The 20,239-nt window shown below is 35.5% G+C and overlaps 3 protein-coding genes across 6 annotated transcripts; all 3 read right to left on the bottom strand.

The window, feature by feature from the left end:
- Window positions 1-3,719: 3,719 nt before the first annotated feature.
- On the bottom strand, window positions 3,720-7,967 carry LOC132615268 (pentatricopeptide repeat-containing protein At4g02750-like). Of its 2 annotated transcripts, XR_009572629.1 has the most exons (3): window positions 6,342-7,967; window positions 4,311-5,441; window positions 3,720-4,216 (listed from the first exon to the last, which is right to left on the bottom strand). XR_009572629.1 is itself a non-coding variant. In XM_060329839.1 (2 exons), exons 1-2 carry the CDS (start codon window positions 7,126-7,128, stop codon window positions 4,462-4,464), a joined length of 1,767 nt encoding a protein of 588 aa, XP_060185822.1. In that variant the 5' UTR covers window positions 7,129-7,967; the 3' UTR covers window positions 3,720-4,461. The 2 variants fall into 2 exon arrangements, 1 of the variants encoding a protein (XP_060185822.1); XM_060329839.1 differs by having other exon boundaries at window positions 3,720-5,441.
- A 935-nt stretch (window positions 7,968-8,902) lies between these two features.
- Window positions 8,903-10,542, bottom strand: LOC132615111 (histone H3.3). Of its 2 annotated transcripts, none has more exons than XM_060329666.1 (5): window positions 10,457-10,542; window positions 9,935-10,006; window positions 9,782-9,858; window positions 9,581-9,671; window positions 8,903-9,296 (listed from the first exon to the last, which is right to left on the bottom strand). In XM_060329666.1, exons 2-5 carry the CDS (start codon window positions 10,004-10,006, stop codon window positions 9,126-9,128), a joined length of 411 nt encoding a protein of 136 aa, XP_060185649.1. In that variant the 5' UTR covers window positions 10,457-10,542; the 3' UTR covers window positions 8,903-9,125. The 2 variants fall into 2 exon arrangements, with proteins under 2 accessions (XP_060185649.1, XP_060185650.1); XM_060329667.1 differs by having other exon boundaries at window positions 9,935-10,008; window positions 10,460-10,541.
- Window positions 10,543-11,566: 1,024 nt separating this feature from the next.
- Window positions 11,567-19,642, bottom strand: LOC132615110 (uncharacterized). Of its 2 annotated transcripts, XM_060329665.1 has the most exons (9): window positions 18,823-19,641; window positions 14,923-15,129; window positions 14,598-14,840; window positions 14,084-14,150; window positions 13,770-13,961; window positions 13,572-13,663; window positions 12,469-12,648; window positions 12,257-12,393; window positions 11,567-12,153 (listed from the first exon to the last, which is right to left on the bottom strand). In XM_060329665.1, the coding sequence occupies exons 1-9, from the start codon at window positions 19,309-19,311 to the stop codon at window positions 11,976-11,978; spliced, it is 1,785 nt and encodes a 594-aa protein (XP_060185648.1). In that variant the 5' UTR covers window positions 19,312-19,641; the 3' UTR covers window positions 11,567-11,975. The 2 variants fall into 2 exon arrangements, 1 of the variants encoding a protein (XP_060185648.1); XR_009572551.1 differs by lacking the exon at window positions 11,567-12,153 and having other exon boundaries at window positions 13,568-13,663; window positions 18,823-19,642.
- Window positions 19,643-20,239: the final 597 nt, after the last annotated feature.

The raw sequence follows: 20,239 nt of genomic DNA, 5'->3' as shown, positions 1-20,239 counted from the left end.
TTAGAGACTCAAGAGTGCCAGAATGCTCTTTTTTTTTCTTTTTTTTTTTATCAAGAGGAACTTGAAGAAAAAAAAGCAGGGAGAGAGAAATATAGGTCTGAGGAATGGTTTAACGATTAATCTCATGAAGGTTTATGAGTTTGTACGCTGTTTGTATAAAAAAAATAAACGGAGACCAAATTTGATATGTTTTTGGATAGTTAAAGGACTAAAACCGGTAAGTGTATAGTTAAGGGACCATTTTAGACCTACTCCCATAGATAAGGGACTATTTATGGCCTTTTCTCGCTATAAAACCCCCACTTTTGAAAAATTCATTTTCCCTAAAATTTTGATAAACCCTAAAATGTCGGATCTCCCATGCCAAGTTTGTTCTTCACTGGATGGCTTTATTCCCTATAAGGGATGCATTTTCTGTGATTATTTTATCACATAATTTTTACCTCCTTGAGAAACTCGAAGCACGATCAAGATTGATTCGTGATATATTGAAGTAAGTTTTTGCGGTTTTAATTTTTGTATTATTATTTTATAATATATCCTTGTTTTGACTATCTACTCTCTATTATGCAGGAAACTTGTTTTGATTATCAAGTTTTCTGCATAATAGATGGGAGAAAGCTCCATGGGTTCCACCTCATAAACTCTTTTCCCTTTGACTTGCAGTAGAGATGTATTTTAGTGGTTCTTTTTAGTTGATAGCAGGTACAAGAGATTCACTCAAATCCTCCGCAATCAAAATCTTTTCAAAGATAGACTCATGGCTGATTCTGCAAAAATATGGATAATTTAGTAAAATAATTAATTTTTAATAAATAACTTTTAAGCAATGTTCAAAGTCAATAAATGACGCCTAAAAGTTGATTTAAAAGGGCATCCTCTAATCATCAATGGAAAACTTTGTGGAAGTGTTTAAGTCGAGGACTCTTTCGGTAAGTTAGACGAACCGAAACCGGAGGGTTGGTGAAAATCTATCTGTACACCTCCCCAAAACCAAGATGGATTGGTGGAGCTACTATACTAAGGGCGAGCCTGAAATGTATATTCAGAAAGCAAAAGCTAAAAGTAGCAGCATTTTTTCATTTTTGGACAACATAAAAAATGCCAACAGGGGAGATGACGTCAACGTCGAGAAGGGAGATTTCTGGGACTATGTTAAAACATTTTCAAACGACGAGGAGGAGGATGTTGACACTTTTCTGAAATAGAAGCCACACTCAAATTACGATTACTTTAATGGTTGAGTTCACTTAATCATCCTAATCCAGTAATCCTAGTTAAAACTGCCAAACCTTTTTTGGGTCTATATTTTGTGTGTATTGTCTACATTTAATACTCTTTAGATGCAGTATGTTTTGTGTTTATTGTCTTGAAAATACTTTTTAAAGAGAAAAAAAAAAGGTAGAATTATTTCAAGTTAATAAGATGTTAGCATTTGTTGGCAAATACATTACATTGGATGTTGTTTTACAAAATATTTTTATTAATATTAAGATTTGAGTAGTTTAATATAAAGTTCTAAAGTATTTTTATAGTTAAAAAGTAGACAATCTTTCTTTCTTCTATTTTTATAAAATTTTTGCATGTTTTTCTTTTTTCCTACAAATTCCAATATTGTCTAAGCAAAAATAAAATAATAAAATAATAAAATTCAATATTAAGAACTTTGGGGCGTCAAAACTTACGATTTTACGGAGACCCATGCTTTTGGTAAACAATCGTCCGGGGTTGGTCACTGCGACCCCCTTTGTGAGGAGGCACCCCTTCTCCCGAAGTTACGAGGCTATTTTGTCGAGTTCCTTAGAGAGAACTGTCTCGCGTCAGTGGAGAAGAACTCCGAAAGAATTTCATCGGCTTCTCCTCTCTTGCCCTCTTGATTGTATCCAGTTTAAATGGTTACTGGATTGCCCCTAGTTCAAGCTCTGATTCACTCCGACCCCTAAATTTAAAACTAGCTAGAAATGCCCATTTTGAGCTCGCTCAGGCGGATGTTCGCGCTGATCTTGACTTTATAAATTATCAGCTTCTGTCTTTCCATACGGAGTCTGGCACTTTTCTTATCAGTGAAGCAAAAGCGTTACTAGTCTCCTCTTAACAGTGCAAATAACTTGAAAGTTAGATAACCTCATGCTCAATATTCAAAATTTGTTCTCCTAATGCTTCATTTAACAACTACAAATATCATTCTCATACTCAAAATATCAATAACCTCATGAGGATGAAAATAGCTTGAAATTTGAGACAATCAACCAATAAATTTATTTTGTGGTCGGTTTATAACTTATCAGTTGATTTTGAACCACCCTAGTTGAGACAGTATTATTAGAGTGGGACGGGATGGGATCAATTAAAGTCAATTACTTGGGTACAGTAGTAAATACGGCATAGGTGCAAATATACCCCTCAACTTTGCGATTTAGAGCAGATATACCTCTTGTTAAAAAGTTCAAATTAAAATGCATTCTGATTAAGGAACCTTGTTTTAAATTTCTGGATATGTTCTTATTTACTATAGAGGAGAGGGGCTTGTTCAATCTAATTTTGTCAAAATGAACATGCAATAAGAGATTTAAAAATTTACCGGACACTTCTCTTCTAAATATAATTGGGACATATCGAGTAACTAAACGTCTAAACCGCGATAGAATTTCATGTTCCTAATTATGATTTCATCCGAAATAAAATGTATAAACTCGTCTTCTTTTGTCCTGTAAATTGATAAATCAGACACTCTTATTTACCTTCGTAAGAGAAAAATAAAATAACATATCGTGGTAAACGAAAGGTATTAATAGTACTCCCTTTGTCTCAATTTATGCGATACACTTTTCTTTTTTAGTCTGTCCCAAAAAGAATGATACATTTCCTCATTTGACAACAATGTAACTTTAAACCTTCACTTTTACGCTTAACGGGATGATCTATAACCACACAAATATCTTTGACTTATTTTAGACCACAAGATTCAAAAGTCTTCCTTTTTAATTAAATTCCGTGCCCAATTAAACTATATCACATAAATTGGGACGGAGGGAATAGTATTTATTGTCGGGGGAGGAGGGGAGGAATGGTTTAGGAGAGAAAATAAAAACAGGATGTCCTCTTTTTGGTAACTATAAAAGTCAAAATCTATACCAAATGAACAACTAGCCCGAGGCAAAAAACATCGCTCATTCATGTAGGGTCCGGGGAGGGGCCGCACCCCAAGGGTGTGTGATGTAGGCAGTGTACCCTGAAGTAAGTATTGATGGCTGATTTCACTCGAACTCGTGACTTATAGGTCAAAAAAAGACAACTTTACCGTTGCTCCAAGGCTCCCCACTCCCCTTCAAAAGGGATAGATTACGTTGATCAAAATAGGCTCAAATGAAACGATATGGACATTGAAATTCCTCGTATTCTGCCTCCTTAACAACTAGTCAAATTTCCAATCGGGAACTCAAATCTAATCCAGGTTCGATCTCATTGAGTATGACTTTATGGCCTGGACCTGTAATGGGACCTTTATGAGCTTTTAAAATATCTTTTAGTAAATTATCAATATCTTAGTTGATCCTATATATGTGCCAAGTTAGAATACTACCAATATCTCAGTTTGTCCTCTATATGTGACATGTTGTTAGACAAAGAATTGCTTGGGATTGAGACATAAATATTATTGTAGATAATACGATCTCCTAATCTTATGGCAACAACTTTGGCATCAGGGGGCCAAAAAAAAAAAAAACCAGAAACCCAAATTGCAAATTTTAAATTCAAAAAGATGATCTCCAGTTTCTTTTCAAAAAACAGTATCATAGGATTACAGTTACAATCTAATAGTTTTAACTTCAACCTGAACCTGAATAGTAATGTTCAAATGACTGTGGCCTCCTTCCTCTATTCATTGGCCTATACTCCCACTGTTTCTGTAACTTACAAGAGCAAATATTACCAAACAGTGAAAAATGGGAGATCAGCTCCCACTCTCTCTTCATGATCTTCCAGCTTCTGCAGAGGCGACACCAGGATTTGAACTTTACAGGTTCTAAATTCTAGGATAGCGACATCATGTGTTAGAAAACTAGGTTCTAATTTCTACATATAATTTTTGTACTTATTCAGTGAATTTCTTCATACAAGTACAAGGTTTGAACTAAAGCTTCAGGGTTCGACCAAACCCATACATCGGCTTCAAGCTCCAGCCTTGAGCTTCTGGGGTCTAAACTCTGTTCGCCTGCAACATTTATGAGTCACCCGGTAATTGCATAATAAAGGCCATTCAGCCTATTTAAAGATGAACATTCACAAAGAGTATCAAAAGCAGGGACCTTGGTGCATCTCGCGTGCTCCTGGTGGAAAAGTTCCATCTTGCTTGGACAAGAACTCAGTGCTTAATGAGCATTCCAGGCAGTAGTGATCCTGAATTTTCACGGAGAGTCCAAAATTTGCCAAATCTAGTAAGTTTACTGGACACACATGTTAATTACATGTGCATTTCAGTTCATCCAGGAAGTAAAAGTCGGTGAAGTCCAGAACTTTTTCTTGGAATTTCATCTGCAAGTTCATCCGCTTGAGTGCTGTACGGATTTCTTGAATATTTGGATGAGAGGTATCCCCTCCCAGAAAATAATGCACCTTATTTTCAATCTCTGTCCAACTATATGCCAGTTGCTTTTTGATGCCATGTTCTTTCATCAAGCCTCTCACTCTCGTGACCTCCCCCCACATACCTGCTTCAGCATATATATTAGATAACATAATGTAAGGCCCTGAACTATCACCGCCTAATTCCATGACTTTCTCTCCAGCAAGCTTCCCCAATTCTACATTGGAATGAGCACGACAGCCAGCAAGAAGGGCACCCCAAGCAGTTAAATCAGCTTCAACCGGCATCTCTTGGATAATGTTGTAAGCCTTATCCAGCTGACCTGCTCGGCCAAGTATATCAATCAAACAAGAATAATGCTCGTGCCTCGCAGTAATTTTGTAGTTTTTCATCATTGAATCAAACCAAGAAACGCTCTCACTAACCAACCCCGCATGGGCACAAGCAGATAATAAGCTGAGGAATGTTATACCGTCTGGTTCACATCCTCTGAGAACCATTTGCTCCAAATATGCAACTGCTTTCTTGTACAGTCCGTGCTGTGCAAATGCAGAAATTATAGTGCTCCACGAAACAAGGTCTGGATTTGTGATCAGTTCAAAAGCCAACTCACACTCAAATATGCTGCCACATTTGCTATACATAGTAATCAGAGCATTACATACAGAGACATTCGAGTCTACCCCAAGTTTAATAACAACTGCATGAGTTTGTCTACCTACTAGAGGAGATGCAAGAGCAGCACATGCAGAAAGCACTGAAGCACATGAAGATTGATCTGGTCGAAGAGACATCCTAAGCATCTCGACCAGTAACTTGACTGCCTCTTCGCTGCATCCGTTTTGTGCATAACCTGTGAGATACCAACTGAATGAATACACAGAATATAGTGATTGACACCTATTTAAATAATACATAAAGAAGTCATCACGCATCAAACATGCTGATACTATTATTTTATTTGCTGGAAATAAGGGGCTTAAGCCTGAACTTTAAGAATCCCTCTATAGAAAAACCCTTATTAAACAAGCTAACTCCTGGAACCTTGCTGTGTTGCATGAACTGCATTTCTCCTAGTGCTCTGGGCAAACCCCTCAGATATTCATCCACTACAATTATTTGACTGTTGACTAGAATGCTGTCACCACACAAGAAATGCATTTTGAATTTATATGCCACATAATGTGATTTCCTAAACATTCCAACAGTTACCTAAGCCAGCTGTATGGTCACTCATAACAGAGGATTTCAGACTCAGAATGGTAGAGCTGAAGCAGTGTTAGTTAAATTAATGAAACCTCAGACCTAATTGATTCTTAGATGTAAATTTGAAAACTAAAAGATCATATTTCCCACCTAACAAATTTTTAGCAGTTACTCAAACAAAATTTCGGCTTTCTTGGCATCCCAAGTCATGCATCAGCTTGTAATTAACTGATGCTCTGTGGATCAGAATCAAGAGATTATGGTGCAGGAATACTTAGGTCCATTAATCAAATTTATTTGAACGGTAAGGTTGTCTATCTCTTCATAAACTAGATTGATTAAATTTAGTAAGATATTAATTAAAGTTACTAAGTAAAAGATTAAGGTGCACTTGCCTGACAAGAAGTGAACTCAACACTCCATTTCTACGATCAATTGCTATATGGTCGCATTACAAATGAAAATTTAAATCATCACCATGTCTATAATTATCAACTTAACGACAGGGAACAGACCATCTAAATCTTGAATATCATACTTTACATACCTGAAATCATGGCATTATAAGCAACGCTATCTTTAGACAGTATTCCGTCAAACAAAATCCTTCCTTCCTCCACCCTTCCCTCCTTGCAATACCCGACAACCATAGCTGTCATTGCAACGACATTCTTATTCTTAGCTGGCATCTTTTGAAACAGCTCCTTTGCCTCATCGAAACACTCGTTCTCTACATACCCACTAATCATCACGGTCCACGAAACCTCGTTCTTTTGTGTCATACGATCAAAAAGCAACCTCGCCTTCCCAATCTCGCCTTTCTCCATATACCCATCAATCATCGCAGTATAAGAAATGACATTCTTTTTTGGCATCTCATCAAACAACCTCGATGCTTCCTCAACCATACCATACTTAACATAACCTGAAATCATCGCATTCCAGGACGAAATATTCTTTTCAGGCATAGTTCTAAAATACATATTAGCATCATCAATGCAATCATTTTCCACACAACCGGCAATCATTGAGTTCCAAGACACTACCGTCCTCACAGGCATTGATACAAAGAGTTTCTTTGACTCATTTAGATACCCATTTTGCCAATAGGCAGTAATCATTGAATTCCAAGAAACCGCATCTCTTTGCGACATTTCATCAAACACCTTACCGGCGAGTCGGAGTTTGCCTTCCCTTGCTAATGTGTTTATCCTGATGTTGCATGCATAGACAACTTGGGGTGATTTGGAAGGTTTGCTGGTGCGGCGGGAAAAATAACGTTCAAATTTAAGGATAGATTTGAGATTGGAGCTAGGAAAATGGCGGATAAACATTAAAATTATGTGTATATGAATAAAGGTTGAAATGAAATAAGGAGTTTCATGGGCCAGTAACTAATGTAGGCTATTTCTTGATTCTAATCATATATTAAGTTGTCTGACTATTGAAATAAAAATAATTACTTGTCACTCATAACTGAAACTGTTGAACTAAACCATTGTGGTGCTTGAATAATATTTTTCTGCGTTTACACTGGAAAAAATAATTGAATTACGTAGGAGGAAGATAACAGAATGGAATAGTATCACATGGAGAGTTAAATTGGGTGGTTTGGTCACGCTATTCTTTGAAATGTTGCAACTCCGTCCGCGTTTAATATTTACTACTAGTAGTACTCCCTTCTTTCACTTTTACTTCACTTTACACACCTCTTAAAAATAATAAATGAAATGTTTAGTTTATCGTGATATTCATATTAATTGATGTATAATTTTAATGAATTTGAAAAATAATTTGAAATCGGTAATTAATATCATGAGTAAAATAAAAAAAAAGAATATTTCTTCCCTTCATATGCTAAAAATAATAAATAAAAAATGAAAATGTATTTTTAGAAACAAGTAAAAGTGAACGAGGATGTACATGCTACAGGTGGGAGGTGGTCAATTGGACTTTCAAATAGATTCATCAAACCGACTTTAACAACCTTCTACGGCAAGACCGCATGATTTTTTGTTTTGCTTTTGCTTTTGGAAGACCCCTAATAGTATGCTATGATGTGGACATCCCGTTCCCCAAATCCTCTGCGGAGAGCCAAAGAAGCGTATGGCCTTGTCTTGCCGTTTGAATTCTTTTCCCGTGACTAAAAATACTCAGTAACAATCTTTTAATTACAACCGACTGGCCTCTCTGGTGAAGCATCTGATTACCCAAATTTCTAAAACGGAAAAGGGTTAAATATACCCCTGAACTATCGAAAAATGGCTAAATATACCTCTCATTATACTTTGGATCCAAATATACCTCTGTCGTTATACTTTGGGTTCAAATATACTCCTGTCATTATACTTTGATCCAAATATACCTCTCATTTTAACGGAGGGATATGTGTCATAATTCTATTGGCCTATTTTAAATTATCCCTAATTAATTAAAATTCAACCCATGACCCGATATCCAATTGACAAAACCCTATCGGTATCCAATTAAAATGGAAGCTTCCCTCCTCCTTCGCATATTCCTTGTTGAACAAATCCAGAGCTAACTGAGACAATTTATCTATAGAATTATTCATTATATTTATGATAATGGATTGAAGATTGTATAAGACCTTTCAATATTCAATTGATTCTTTGCTGCAATATGTTTTCCAATAGATTAACAAGCTTTTGGATCTGTGGTCAGTATATAACTTGAATACTAAGACAAAAATAAGAATGAATAAAGATAAAATCCTCGTTTAAGTATTGGTCTGTGCAAATTACCAATTTAATTTTGGTCCATTCGTTGTGGTAAAACTACAGATCGCTTGGAAAAGAGCAGATTTAACAAGTTGATAAATCAAATAGAGCCGCGTCCTTCGCTTGAAAAGGTTTAACTAGACAATGTTCACGGGTTTAACTAGACAACGTGATGATGATTACATGGACAATGTCAATTTCGACAACCACAAAGGCATCTTCTACGAGTATATATCACAATCTGCAGGGTTTCACATACGGTGATACCAGACATTCAATACCAAACCTCAACTTGACCAAAAAACATCATCCCACTGGCTCACATCGAAACTTTGAAGTTGACGGATATAGGTAATTAGAGAGACAATTACCAAATAGTAGTTGAGCTAACCATTAGATGAAAATTCCGAAACAATGTTCGACACCAGTGGTGTGACAACAAAAACATAAAGAGATTCAACCAAATACTATGCATTTCCACCCCAAAACAGAACATAGAACATCCCTACTATTAGATTTCATTACCAACTTAAAGTCTTCACAAATAAGCTAACAAAAGCAAACAATAAAAACAGCCACAGTTGATCAACTTAAGCACGCTCGCCCCTGATACGCCTAGCCAGCTGAATGTCCTTGGGCATAATGGTCACGCGCTTGGCGTGAATGGCACAAAGATTGGTGTCCTCAAACAGACCAACCAGATAGGCCTCAGCTGCCTCTTGCAAAGCCAACACAGCATGACTTTGGAAACGTAGATCAGTCTGAAACCAAACAAGTACACAGAATAAATCAATCACCAAATAACCCCAAAAAGATCACACGTTTTACTTGCGAGGTTGGTTACTTTTAAACATAAAAGGTTAACCTTAACTGATTCTTCAATTGACTGTTACTTTCAAGGTGTAGGACTACAATGATCACTTCCTTACACACATTCTATTTTGGTCACATTGTATATATGGAGTACTAAAACATCACTTTTCCAATACACCATACATTAACAACCATTTTCTCCCTAAAATACCAAAGCAAGCATAAAATTTACCTTGAAGTCCTGGGCAATCTCACGAACAAGCCTCTGGAAGGGAAGCTTCCTGATCAAGAGCTCAGTACTCTTCTGGTACTTACGGATTTCACTGCATGTTGTAATTGATCAATACACAATCTAACACTAGTCATGTACACTATTCTCCTCAAGACAACAGGATAACTATACGATTAACAGCTTTATTACCAAAATACTTACCGAAGAGCAACAGTACCAGGGCGGTATCTGTGAGGCTTCTTCACACCACCTGTAGTGGGAGCAGACTTACGAGCAGCCTGATTCAAATACCACACAAAGTTAGAAATATTAAACACAACATATATCATCACAGCACGGAAAAAAACTAGATACCTTGGTAGCCAGTTGCTTCCTAGGGGCCTTTCCTCCAGTCGACTTACGCGCAGTTTGCTTCGTACGAGCCATCTGAAATACACGCCCACAATTACACCACTAACAGATTCACTTTCACCCATAACATAAACACCAAACAAAGATTCAATTTTCCTATACTATCAAATTTTGAAATTGATAAGGTAAGATTTTAGTCTAGGGAGTTAATTAGAGACACCCAATTAACTAAATCAAAAAGTACCAAAACTCAGAAGTATTCTACACTATAATTTTAAACAAAATTCATAAATCGACAAGCAAATTCAAAGAAGAGATGAAAAATTTAATTAAAACCGAAAAATAATAAATCCAACAAAAAAAAAAAAAACCCCATATGATTATCAGAAACCCTAACCCTAGAAATGCAGAAAGATCAATAAAGCAACACGTATAAGACTAAGAAATACCAAGAACAATTTAATTTAAATAAAGTAAGGCGCGGCAAAAAAATAGAGAATTAAAAAACATAAAACCGAATTTCACCTTTTTTTTGTTATTTCTTCTTTCTTCTTCTTGTTAGCTTTGTGGAGCGTATGCAAAAGATTCAAAGATTTGTTGGTTATCAGCTATTTATATTATTTTGTGATGGATAAGATCCGACGGTTGATATTTGTAATCTGTGTGCTTTTTTTAGTAGGGATCAACGGTTATTAAAGGTGCTAGTTGTGTTTTCTCAAACTGATTTCACGGTTAAGATTATGAAGAAAAGGGTATTTGACGGTTGAGATGCTAAGTGAGTAGTTTGTTGCGGATTGAGAAGACTCAATACTTGATTCTTATTGGTTGAAAATTGTTGAGTTTTAGGAGGAGTATATTTTTGTTTTGGGCCAGAAAAACAATATTTATTTATTTATTTATTTATTTGGTTTTGGGCGGTTAACTCCACAAAACAAGAAAATAGGATTACCATAATATTCTACGGGTAATCCTATCTCTTTTCTTAATATTGATTGTTACACTTTCTTTTGAAATGTTTAAAATTAATATTGTAAAACTTTGTTGTATCATTTAGGGGTCGTTTGGTTGGTGGGTTGGGATAGATAAGGATATTCTATGGATTGAAATATTCTTTGAGATTATATTATCTCACCTTCTATATAAGATAACTTACCACCATTTATATTAAAATGGTGGGATAAAATAATCTTGAGATTAAATACAAAATGACATACTTGAGACTAAATACAAAACGACATATACTCAGTGTAATGTCATAGGTGAGTCTGTGAGGGTAAAATGTACACGAAACTTACTCCTACTTTTATGAGGTTTTATGGGGTAAAGAGATCGTTTTCGAAAGACCCTAACTTAAAAAAGGAGACATCAAAGTGCAATATAGAAGATAGATGTAACAAATCTTGGGACTAAATAATATGCATTAATTGTAATATCTCAGGGCTATTATTCTTATCCCACCAACCACCATTTCTACACTTATGCTAAAAAGTCCTTTTGTTCATTGTAATTGCTATTAGTAGCATATTTTTTAGTGCAATAAGCTCAAACTACCAAAGAAAGATAACGCATCTGTTTTACAAGCATGGTAAAAAGTGTCAGCTTGTGTAATACAGAGTAAATTTAGAACACAAAAAGGAAGAGAAATTGCTCAACTAATAATTAAAGAATTCAACTGCCAGCTTCTATAATACAGGATACATATGAACAAATTAGCACTAATTCCTGTAGAAACAAAAATACATGACACAAAAAACTCAGGGTGACTCTTCTATCAGCAGCAGACAATTTCACCAACTATATGCTCCCTATCAACGACTAAATAATAAAGAAAACCCCCAATTTCTACACATGAAATGAGAAGATATTGCTATAAACTAAGTAAACCGATCACCTAAAAGAATGAGTTTGTACTTCCAATCAGCACTTTGGTTACTAGGGTGTCTTTCTTTATCGAAATGCTGACTGGTAAGTTTCTGGATCTCTTTACATCATAAAGGGAGCATCACATATTTCACATGTCTGATGAACAGACATTTATGATTATTCAAAATCGAAAACAATCTCCAACTTTTAGAAGCTTTGCAAGTCGTCTGATAGCTGGTTGGACAGTTTCAGAGTTCGGTGAGAATGTATCAGGAAGCTTCGGGAGACAAACAGGCAAATACTCATCGCCACGTTCGTGCAAGCAAAATAGGCCAAGCACAGCACGGCAGAATATGAATCTGCACAGGAGAAATAAAGCATGTTGTTAACATCCAAGTAGGCTACTGCGACAACTTGTAACTGAGTAATAACTAGAGATTGGTTGAAACAGAAAATGCTTACCTGAGAATAAGCCGTCGTAGAAAAGGGTCAGATAAAACTTGAGCCCAAACCAAATCTAGGCTAGTCAACGTACAGAGGATCACCTCCCACTCCGCAAATGCAGTGGAGATGATGTCATCAGCCTCATCATAACAATCCTGGAGAGCAATAATGTGAAAGTTAGAACAACATACAACTGCTCGGCAAAGCAATTAGCATTGCTGTCCATTTACCATATCCTTATCAGATGAGACAAGGCCAACCAACTGGCAGAAAGCCTGTAAGGGGGCAGCCAAGAATAAAGTGAACTGACTTCCAGTTTGTGTTACATCAGTGTCTGGGTTCTTGAATGATGGCCTCAGAGGAGAGAGAAATAAAGCACTTTTTTCTCCTCTTTCTGCCCCATGTAGAACCTGAAGAGCAATGGGCGATGTATCAGCAAAGAAATAGTCCTCCTCAAAGATAATAACTTGAAATTGAACTTGCAATACAATAAATCGTACGTGAAGTACAATATTTACAACAGTAATTTTCCAACCACCCAAACAGATGAGGAAAAAAAAAGCAATTGATTTTGAGTAGCTTTAAAGTACTTAATGAGGTGGAATAACAGCAATTATAGATTTGGAAAAATCAAACTGTCCCTTCTTCAACAATTGACCACTTCAATATGAGCCACTTCACATAATTCAACAAACGTGATCAAGAACAAAAAACACGTAATTTTGGACATTCAGAAGTCCAACATGTTATCAAGCACAGTAAGGACTCGATCAGAACAATGAAGACAGTACAACCATTTAAAGGTCTCAAGACATGTAGGCATTTGGGAATCTTAGATGAGTGTAGCTCAGGTACGGATTCTCTGGGAAACAACTAAAGCACCGAAGAATGACTATCTATAACAGATGTTTACCACCGAAGCAACCTACACTTGTATTCCACTTATTCCCAAGGAAGCAAATGAGAATAAGGTAGATTTTTACTGGACAAACACTCCACAGTTTCATAAAATACGGAGCTTTAGAAGGCCAGAAAATGGAATGATGGATCCTCTAATTTGAGACTATCCAATCATACGCTTACTGTGTTTTGTTTGGAAAAATATGCCAGATTAATATCCATAAGAAGCTGTGATAATGCCAAGTTTTTTTCTCGCATCATCTGCAAATTGCATCTCATACTCACTAGACGTCACCAAAATATCTCGTCATTTTCTCTCAAAAGCATTACACAGTTTCTAGACAACAAGCAGAATCCAAACACGCTTTGGAATCTGTGTCTTACTCAGGGATAGATCATCATGATTCAATGAGTTAGACACAAACAAACCTGCCTTGAATGCATCGCTTTTGTCACTATCAATTATTGCGAAGAGAGGTTTTCGTGTGAAAGGAATTAGATCGCCTGGATAGAGGTTATTTGAACCTGCAAGATCCCAATTGGTAAAACTTATGCAGTTAGATTTAGAATAGTATGAGACAATCATGAACCATTTTATTAACTGCACATAAAATATGTTCTGATAGTGTACCTCCACTCCTGCTAGGACCTAAGCACAAACAATTCTCGAAATATTGACCCGTATCTCCATTAGTGTTACTATAATTTTCATGCAAAGCACTCTTTTGTTCATACGACGTACGAGAAAGAGCACTGCCCTTCGAAGATTTTTTAGAACTTGAAGAGCTTTCTGAGTGAGAGGTGGTACTCTGAATTGTATTTCCTGGAAATACACCACAGGATTGAGATTTCAGCCACAAGGAGCATATCTAGAGCTGAATTTCACTGATTAAATAGCTAACCTGATGTTTCGGTTAGGAAAAAAAATAAATTAAAGTGGCTAACCTGATGCAGAAATATATATTAATACCACACTCTCTGGAGGGAGCTCCTCACACATCGTGGCGACGACCTGGGGGTGCCAGAACAAAACGACTGAATAAGGATACACACTAGGAGAGTCAGAAGCAATCACTCAGATCAGATATTATTCCATAATCGAAGCAGTTATGGGCACTTGGCAAGGTTCAATCTTAAAATAGATTAATCTAAATAGCTATCATGTGGACAGGTGCAAAGAAATCATTATTAACATCGAGCACTCAGGCAACATTCAGTGGGCAACATAAGCAACAAGAGCGAGATTTCAAATTCTACTTTCCACGTTTTGCATAGTATAAGGTGCTTCAGCATTTAGTTGTCCAATCAGTTCCCAAGAAAGGGAACCAAATAACTTAAACCAACAAATCAACCAGCAAGATTATTTTCTACATTCCCCTTTCCTTCATATTTCAGTATCGGACTCCTTAACTATGGATTAATCCAAACGGAAACACAGAGTAAACATAACGGAACTCACAGATATCAACAGTGGAACAGAAGGACGATAAAGAACAGCCTTCTTGGGATTTGGAGGCAAAGCTGGATCCATCATCTCAGCAGCCAAGTTAATATCTATCAGTCCAGAAGTTATAGATTGGTCGGTCACTGCACCATTTTCTCGTGGTTCAACTGGACTTCTATGATAGAAAGATCCACTGGGTTCCCATTCCAAGCATTGCAGCATTCTGAAAGTGTCCAGGGTTAATTCTGCAAATTTGGCCTGAAATAAGAATGAGTATCGGTTAATTGTGCAACAAAACTGAGCACAACTTAACACTGAGGTAATTGGATGTTGTCAATACCTCATTTTTGTGATAACTCGTCAACAGTGCATCTCGAAACTTTAGCACCTTCTTAGCATGGAAGCGAGCCACATATGGATGAGATGATGGATGTGAATCGTAGAGAGCACAATATCGCAAAGGCCTGGCATCAGGAGATGGAGAATCAGCTCTTGTGAATCTAACAATTTCTTGCACCACCAGTCTCCACTCTTTGAAGTTAGTACCCTGTGAAAGTATTACTATGGTTCATCTTATGGAAAGAAGTACAGAATTTCTGTTGAAACATAAATAGTAGTACAGGACTAAAGTGGCTGAAGCATCACTTCATTGGTTAAAAGCAATTGGAAAATGTAATTGTGCTTCAAGCACAATCAAAGTAACTTCAACTTCAAAGCAACTAATCTACCAGATTTGCATTTGGATATGAAAAGAAGAGGTGCTAGAACAACTAGTTCCAGAAATTAAAGTACGAGAATCATCTCCTATGTACTCAGTAACCATTGCAAAACATCTTTGCTGAGATGTCGACGGGCGTAACAAAAACTGCATCCACAGTTGGAGCCTTTTGAAGATAATATGCAGAAACTCTTGCATAATATATTAATATGTGACACTTCTTTCATTAGGAGTAAGTTAAATATTTCCTCAGACATACTTCCTTTTTGATTTTGGAGTGACGACCACTACCATTAATGATATAGCATACAACTCAATCAAACTTCTTAATGTGTCTCTCTTAAAATGTATATTATAACAGCTACGTCTATGTGTACATATCCATATATAAAAGGCAAAAGAAAGAGACGGAACAAAACAAAGAGAGCATTCCATGACACCATATAAAAGGCAAAAGAAAGAGAGTGAACAAAGTCATGGAATGCTTTGCAAGGTTCACCATCCCCAGTGCACCTCCCCCACATTCATAATGTTAACCTTATTCACATGCATAGGTGCAGAATGCAAGTTAAATATTCAAAACGGCTTGAAGTGTGTATGCATTTTGTTATACATCCTTATGTGTTCCTTTCAGAGTACAAAGTAAAGGGGCAATTAGCACTTTGGCAACTACGGTAAAATTAAAACCATTTTTCAGACGACGCCATCATAATATAGTGTGGAATGGTCAAAGCTTTAGGTCTGAACACCTTGAAGTAAGACAACAAAGGCACCAACAACAAAATTTCCTCCATCTCTTTTTTTTTTTTTTTTTTTTTTTTTAATCCTTTTCTTAGTTAAAGAAAGTCTTATCCCAGCTCAACTCTGGAAGAACTCGTGGTATATTAACCAGTAAAAATGTCATCTCAGCTGAAACCTTTCTCCATTTTTTAAGAGAATGACCATTCTTTACTATGAACTAAAAAGACAAGTCTCCATCACTACAACCAAAAGTATACTACCTGACAGAGCTGAGTCCAGAGAAGCCATACTATGTGACTCAATTGTCACAAGTTCCAATCACTTCAACCAATAATACATGACAAAGCTTAGCCTAGAGAATCCATATTACATGTCTCAATAGCTCAAGTGACACTAGAAAGTTTAAATGCCAGAAATTTGGCTTGTGGTAAAAAGCGCTATTAGTGAGGCACATAATTTGCTAGAGGTAAAGATGGATTCTCACTTTCCAAACAGTTGGAACGAAGCTAACTTAAGTGATCTACTGAAAAATGCTAAAAAAAGTCATGTTAATTCCTCAATCTAACAGCTAAATTTGTGGATTTTACCTTTTACCCTACATCTGACAAATTCCTTTTAATTGATAGACTTCCAAACAGTTTGACCAAAGGTGACTTAAAAATCAACTGAAATCTGTTAAATTTCATGTCAATTCTTCAATGTAACAGCTAAACTACTATATGTCTATCATACAAATAACAGTTCTTCTTAAGCTTCATTTCCATAAAATTGAAGACAAAATCTAGAAATAGCACTAACTGAAACCTAACGATTTAAATATTTACTCAAAGCTCATCCATCCGAGAGCGATAAACAGCAGCACCAAAACAATTACTTCCATTTTACAACAAAAAGAAAAAATCCAAGTATTTGTTACAAATGAGCTTCAAGGCCACAAAAATGGAAACAAAGTTACAAAAAAAAAAAAAAAAAGGTATTAGTACCACATGATTGGAGACAAATTTTAGAAATAGTGGTGACTTAAACCTAACAATTTAAATATGTACTCAAAGTTCATTCATCCGAGAACGAAAAATAGCAAGCACCAAAACAATTACTTCCATTTTACCCCAAAAAACTGCAAGTAGTTGTTACAAATGAGGTTCAAATCCACAAAAATGGAAACAAAATAATGTTAATTCCTCAATCTAACAGCTAAACTACTATATGTCTATCATACAAATAACAAATTCTTCTTAAGTTAAGCTTCATTTCCATAAAATTGAAGACACATTAAGAAATAGCAATGACTGAAACCTAACAAACTAAATATGTGCTCAAAGTTCATCCATCCGTGAACGAAAAATAGCAAGCATCAAAACAATTACCTCCATTTTACCCAAAAGAAAAACTGCAAGTTGTTGTTACAAACGAGCTTCAAAGCCACAAAAATGGAAACAAAATTAACCCAAAAAAAAGGAAGCAGTACGGGAAAAGCAGTTTTACTGTCATCAACTAAAACATGTTAAAATATCATGTTAATTCCTCAATTTAACAGTTGAATTACTGGATTTTTATCATACAAATGACAATTCTTCTTAATTTAAGCTTCAGTTCCACAAAATTGGAGACAAAATTTAGAAATAGCAATGACTTAAATCTAACAATTACTTCTATTTTACCAAAAAAACTGCAAGTTGTTACAAATGAGCTTCAAAGCCACAAAAATAGAAACAAAATTAACAAATATGTTGACGTTTCATGTTAATTCCTCAATCTGACAGCTAAATTACTGTATAATCTTATTAATTTAAGCTTCATTTCCACAAAATTAGTGACAAATTTAGAAATAGCAATGAAAAACCTATGATTTAAATATTTACTCAAAGTTCATCCATCCAAGACCCAAAAATAACAAGCACCAAACGATTACTTCAATTTTATCCCCCCCCCCCCCCCCACCCCAAAAAAAAAAAAACTGCAAATTGTTCGTACAAATGAGCTTAAAAGGAAATAGAGACCGGAAAAGCAGCTTTACTGTCCTCAACGATAGCTTTAAACTGCTCAACTAACAGCTTCACCATTTCAAAACTCGTTCAAAATCAAGGAAACCATTAAAAACCTAGCATAAAACCTCAACTCCTTAAGCCTGACCATCCTATCATTTCCAGAACCTTCAAAATCGCTTCATAGAAACCTAATTTCACTAGTCCTCATACATTGACTAAAGTAAAGTTGACCGATCCGTAAAGTGATCTCATACGATTGACAAATTATTCTTAATTTAAGCTTCATTTCCATAAAATTGGAGACAAAATTTAGAAATAGCAATGACTGAAACCTAACAACTTAAATAATTTCTCAGAGTTCATCAAAAATAGCAAGCAAGCACCAGAAAAATAGCCTAAAACTAAATTTTAATCCTGAGACCTTAAGTATAGGGGAAAAAAAACCAAATTATTGTTACAAGAAATAGCAATGACTGAAACCTAACAACTTAAATAATTTCTCAGAGTTCATCAAAAATAGCAAGCAAGCACCAGAAAAATAGCCTAAAACTAAATTTTAATCCCAGACCTTAAGTATAAGGAAAAAAAAACCAAATTATTGTTACAAGAAACAACAATGACTGAAACCTAACAATTTAGATATTTTCTCAAAGTTCATCAAACATAGCAAGCACCAGAAAATGACCTAAAGTTAAATTTTAATCCGAGGCCTTAAATACATATTAAAAAAAAAAAAAAGCAGATTGTTGTCAAAGATGAGCTTGAAAATTAACAAAGAGAACGAAATTAGTACCGGAAAAGCAGCTTTACTGTCATCAACAATAGCTTTAAACTGCTCAACAAGCAACTTCACCATTTCAACCCGGTTCAAAATCAAGCAAACCATTAAAAACCTAGCATAAAACCTCAACTCTTTAAACCTCACCATCCTATCCTTTCTAGAACCTTCGAAATACTTTCTATTCAGAATAGCTTCATAGAAAATACAGGATTCAAGTAAAAACCTAATTTCACTAGTCCTCATATATTGACTAAAATAAAGTTGACCGATCCGTGAAGCGATCTCACCGATCTCCCATCTTTGTAAACCACAATCAATCAACTTGACTCTATGCTCTTGTTGATATTTCCATAACTTCATATACGCTTTAAATACTTTGTGGAAATAATGGTTACTTGTTTTAGCAACTCCATATGCCGGCAAGTCACGTACACGCGCGTATTTTTTTTCGGCTGATTCTACTAAAGCTCGAAATGTTTTTGGAATGACGTCGTCTGCCATTACTTTTTTACTCACCGGAAAAATTTGTATACACAGACCTATGGATACATGGAGTATTATATATATGGTAGGGGTGAGGGCGTAGGGGGTAGGGAGACAGGTAAGCTGTTGTGACTTGTGAGATTGAGGGAATTTTGTGAACTGTGATGATCAAAATATTCTGTTATTTTGTTTTTCTTTGTATATGATTTTTGGCATGGTTTTTTTTTTCTTATACTGTTATAGAAGTGTGAGCAGTGTAAAGTGGACGGCGATTGAAAGAGTAGGATTCCGGGAACTTATTGGAGGATTTGTTTATGTGGTGCAAATACTAAGATTTAATTGGACCTTGAAATAAATACCTCTCCCGTCTTATTTGACATTATATTCGATTAGATAGGGAGTTTAAAAAAGTAAAACAAGTTTTGAAATTTATGGTCCAAAATAAATTTTTAATTTTTTTCTTAAAATGGTACTCCTTCCGTCTCAAATTATTTATTGTAGTTATTAAAAATAGTTATCTTAGATTATTTATCGTCTTTAATAAAAATAGTTGTCTCAAATTATTTATTATCGTTTTGGAAGTTTAAGGCACAATTAATTATTTTTTCTTCATTTTACCCTTGGTAGAATTTTGTTATTAATGGAGATGACACAAAAATAGAGTAAACATTTAGTAGAGAGATATTATAACTTAAACATAAATAAAAGTTAAGTTAGTCAAATTGTCCTCTTAATTAATATTTCTCAAGGAGCTTGTAAACCACAAAAACAACAAATAATTTGAGCCGAAGGGAGTGGTGTTCTATCTATCAAAATTAAGACAGATGGAAAAAAATTAATTTTTTCATCTCAAGAAACATGAGAACCCACACCTTCGAATACAAAAGTTTCAAGTACTTGAAAGACGAAACAGAGATGCGATCCCGCTTAGCAATTTCGAGTGTCT

The sequence above is a fragment of the Lycium barbarum genome, chromosome 10 (genome assembly GCF_019175385.1).
Source record: "Lycium barbarum isolate Lr01 chromosome 10, ASM1917538v2, whole genome shotgun sequence".
In the NCBI taxonomy this organism is placed as follows: Eukaryota; Viridiplantae; Streptophyta; class Magnoliopsida; order Solanales; family Solanaceae; genus Lycium; species Lycium barbarum.
Note: the sequence above shows the minus strand (reverse complement) of the source record. Positions and strands in the feature narration are given on the sequence as shown.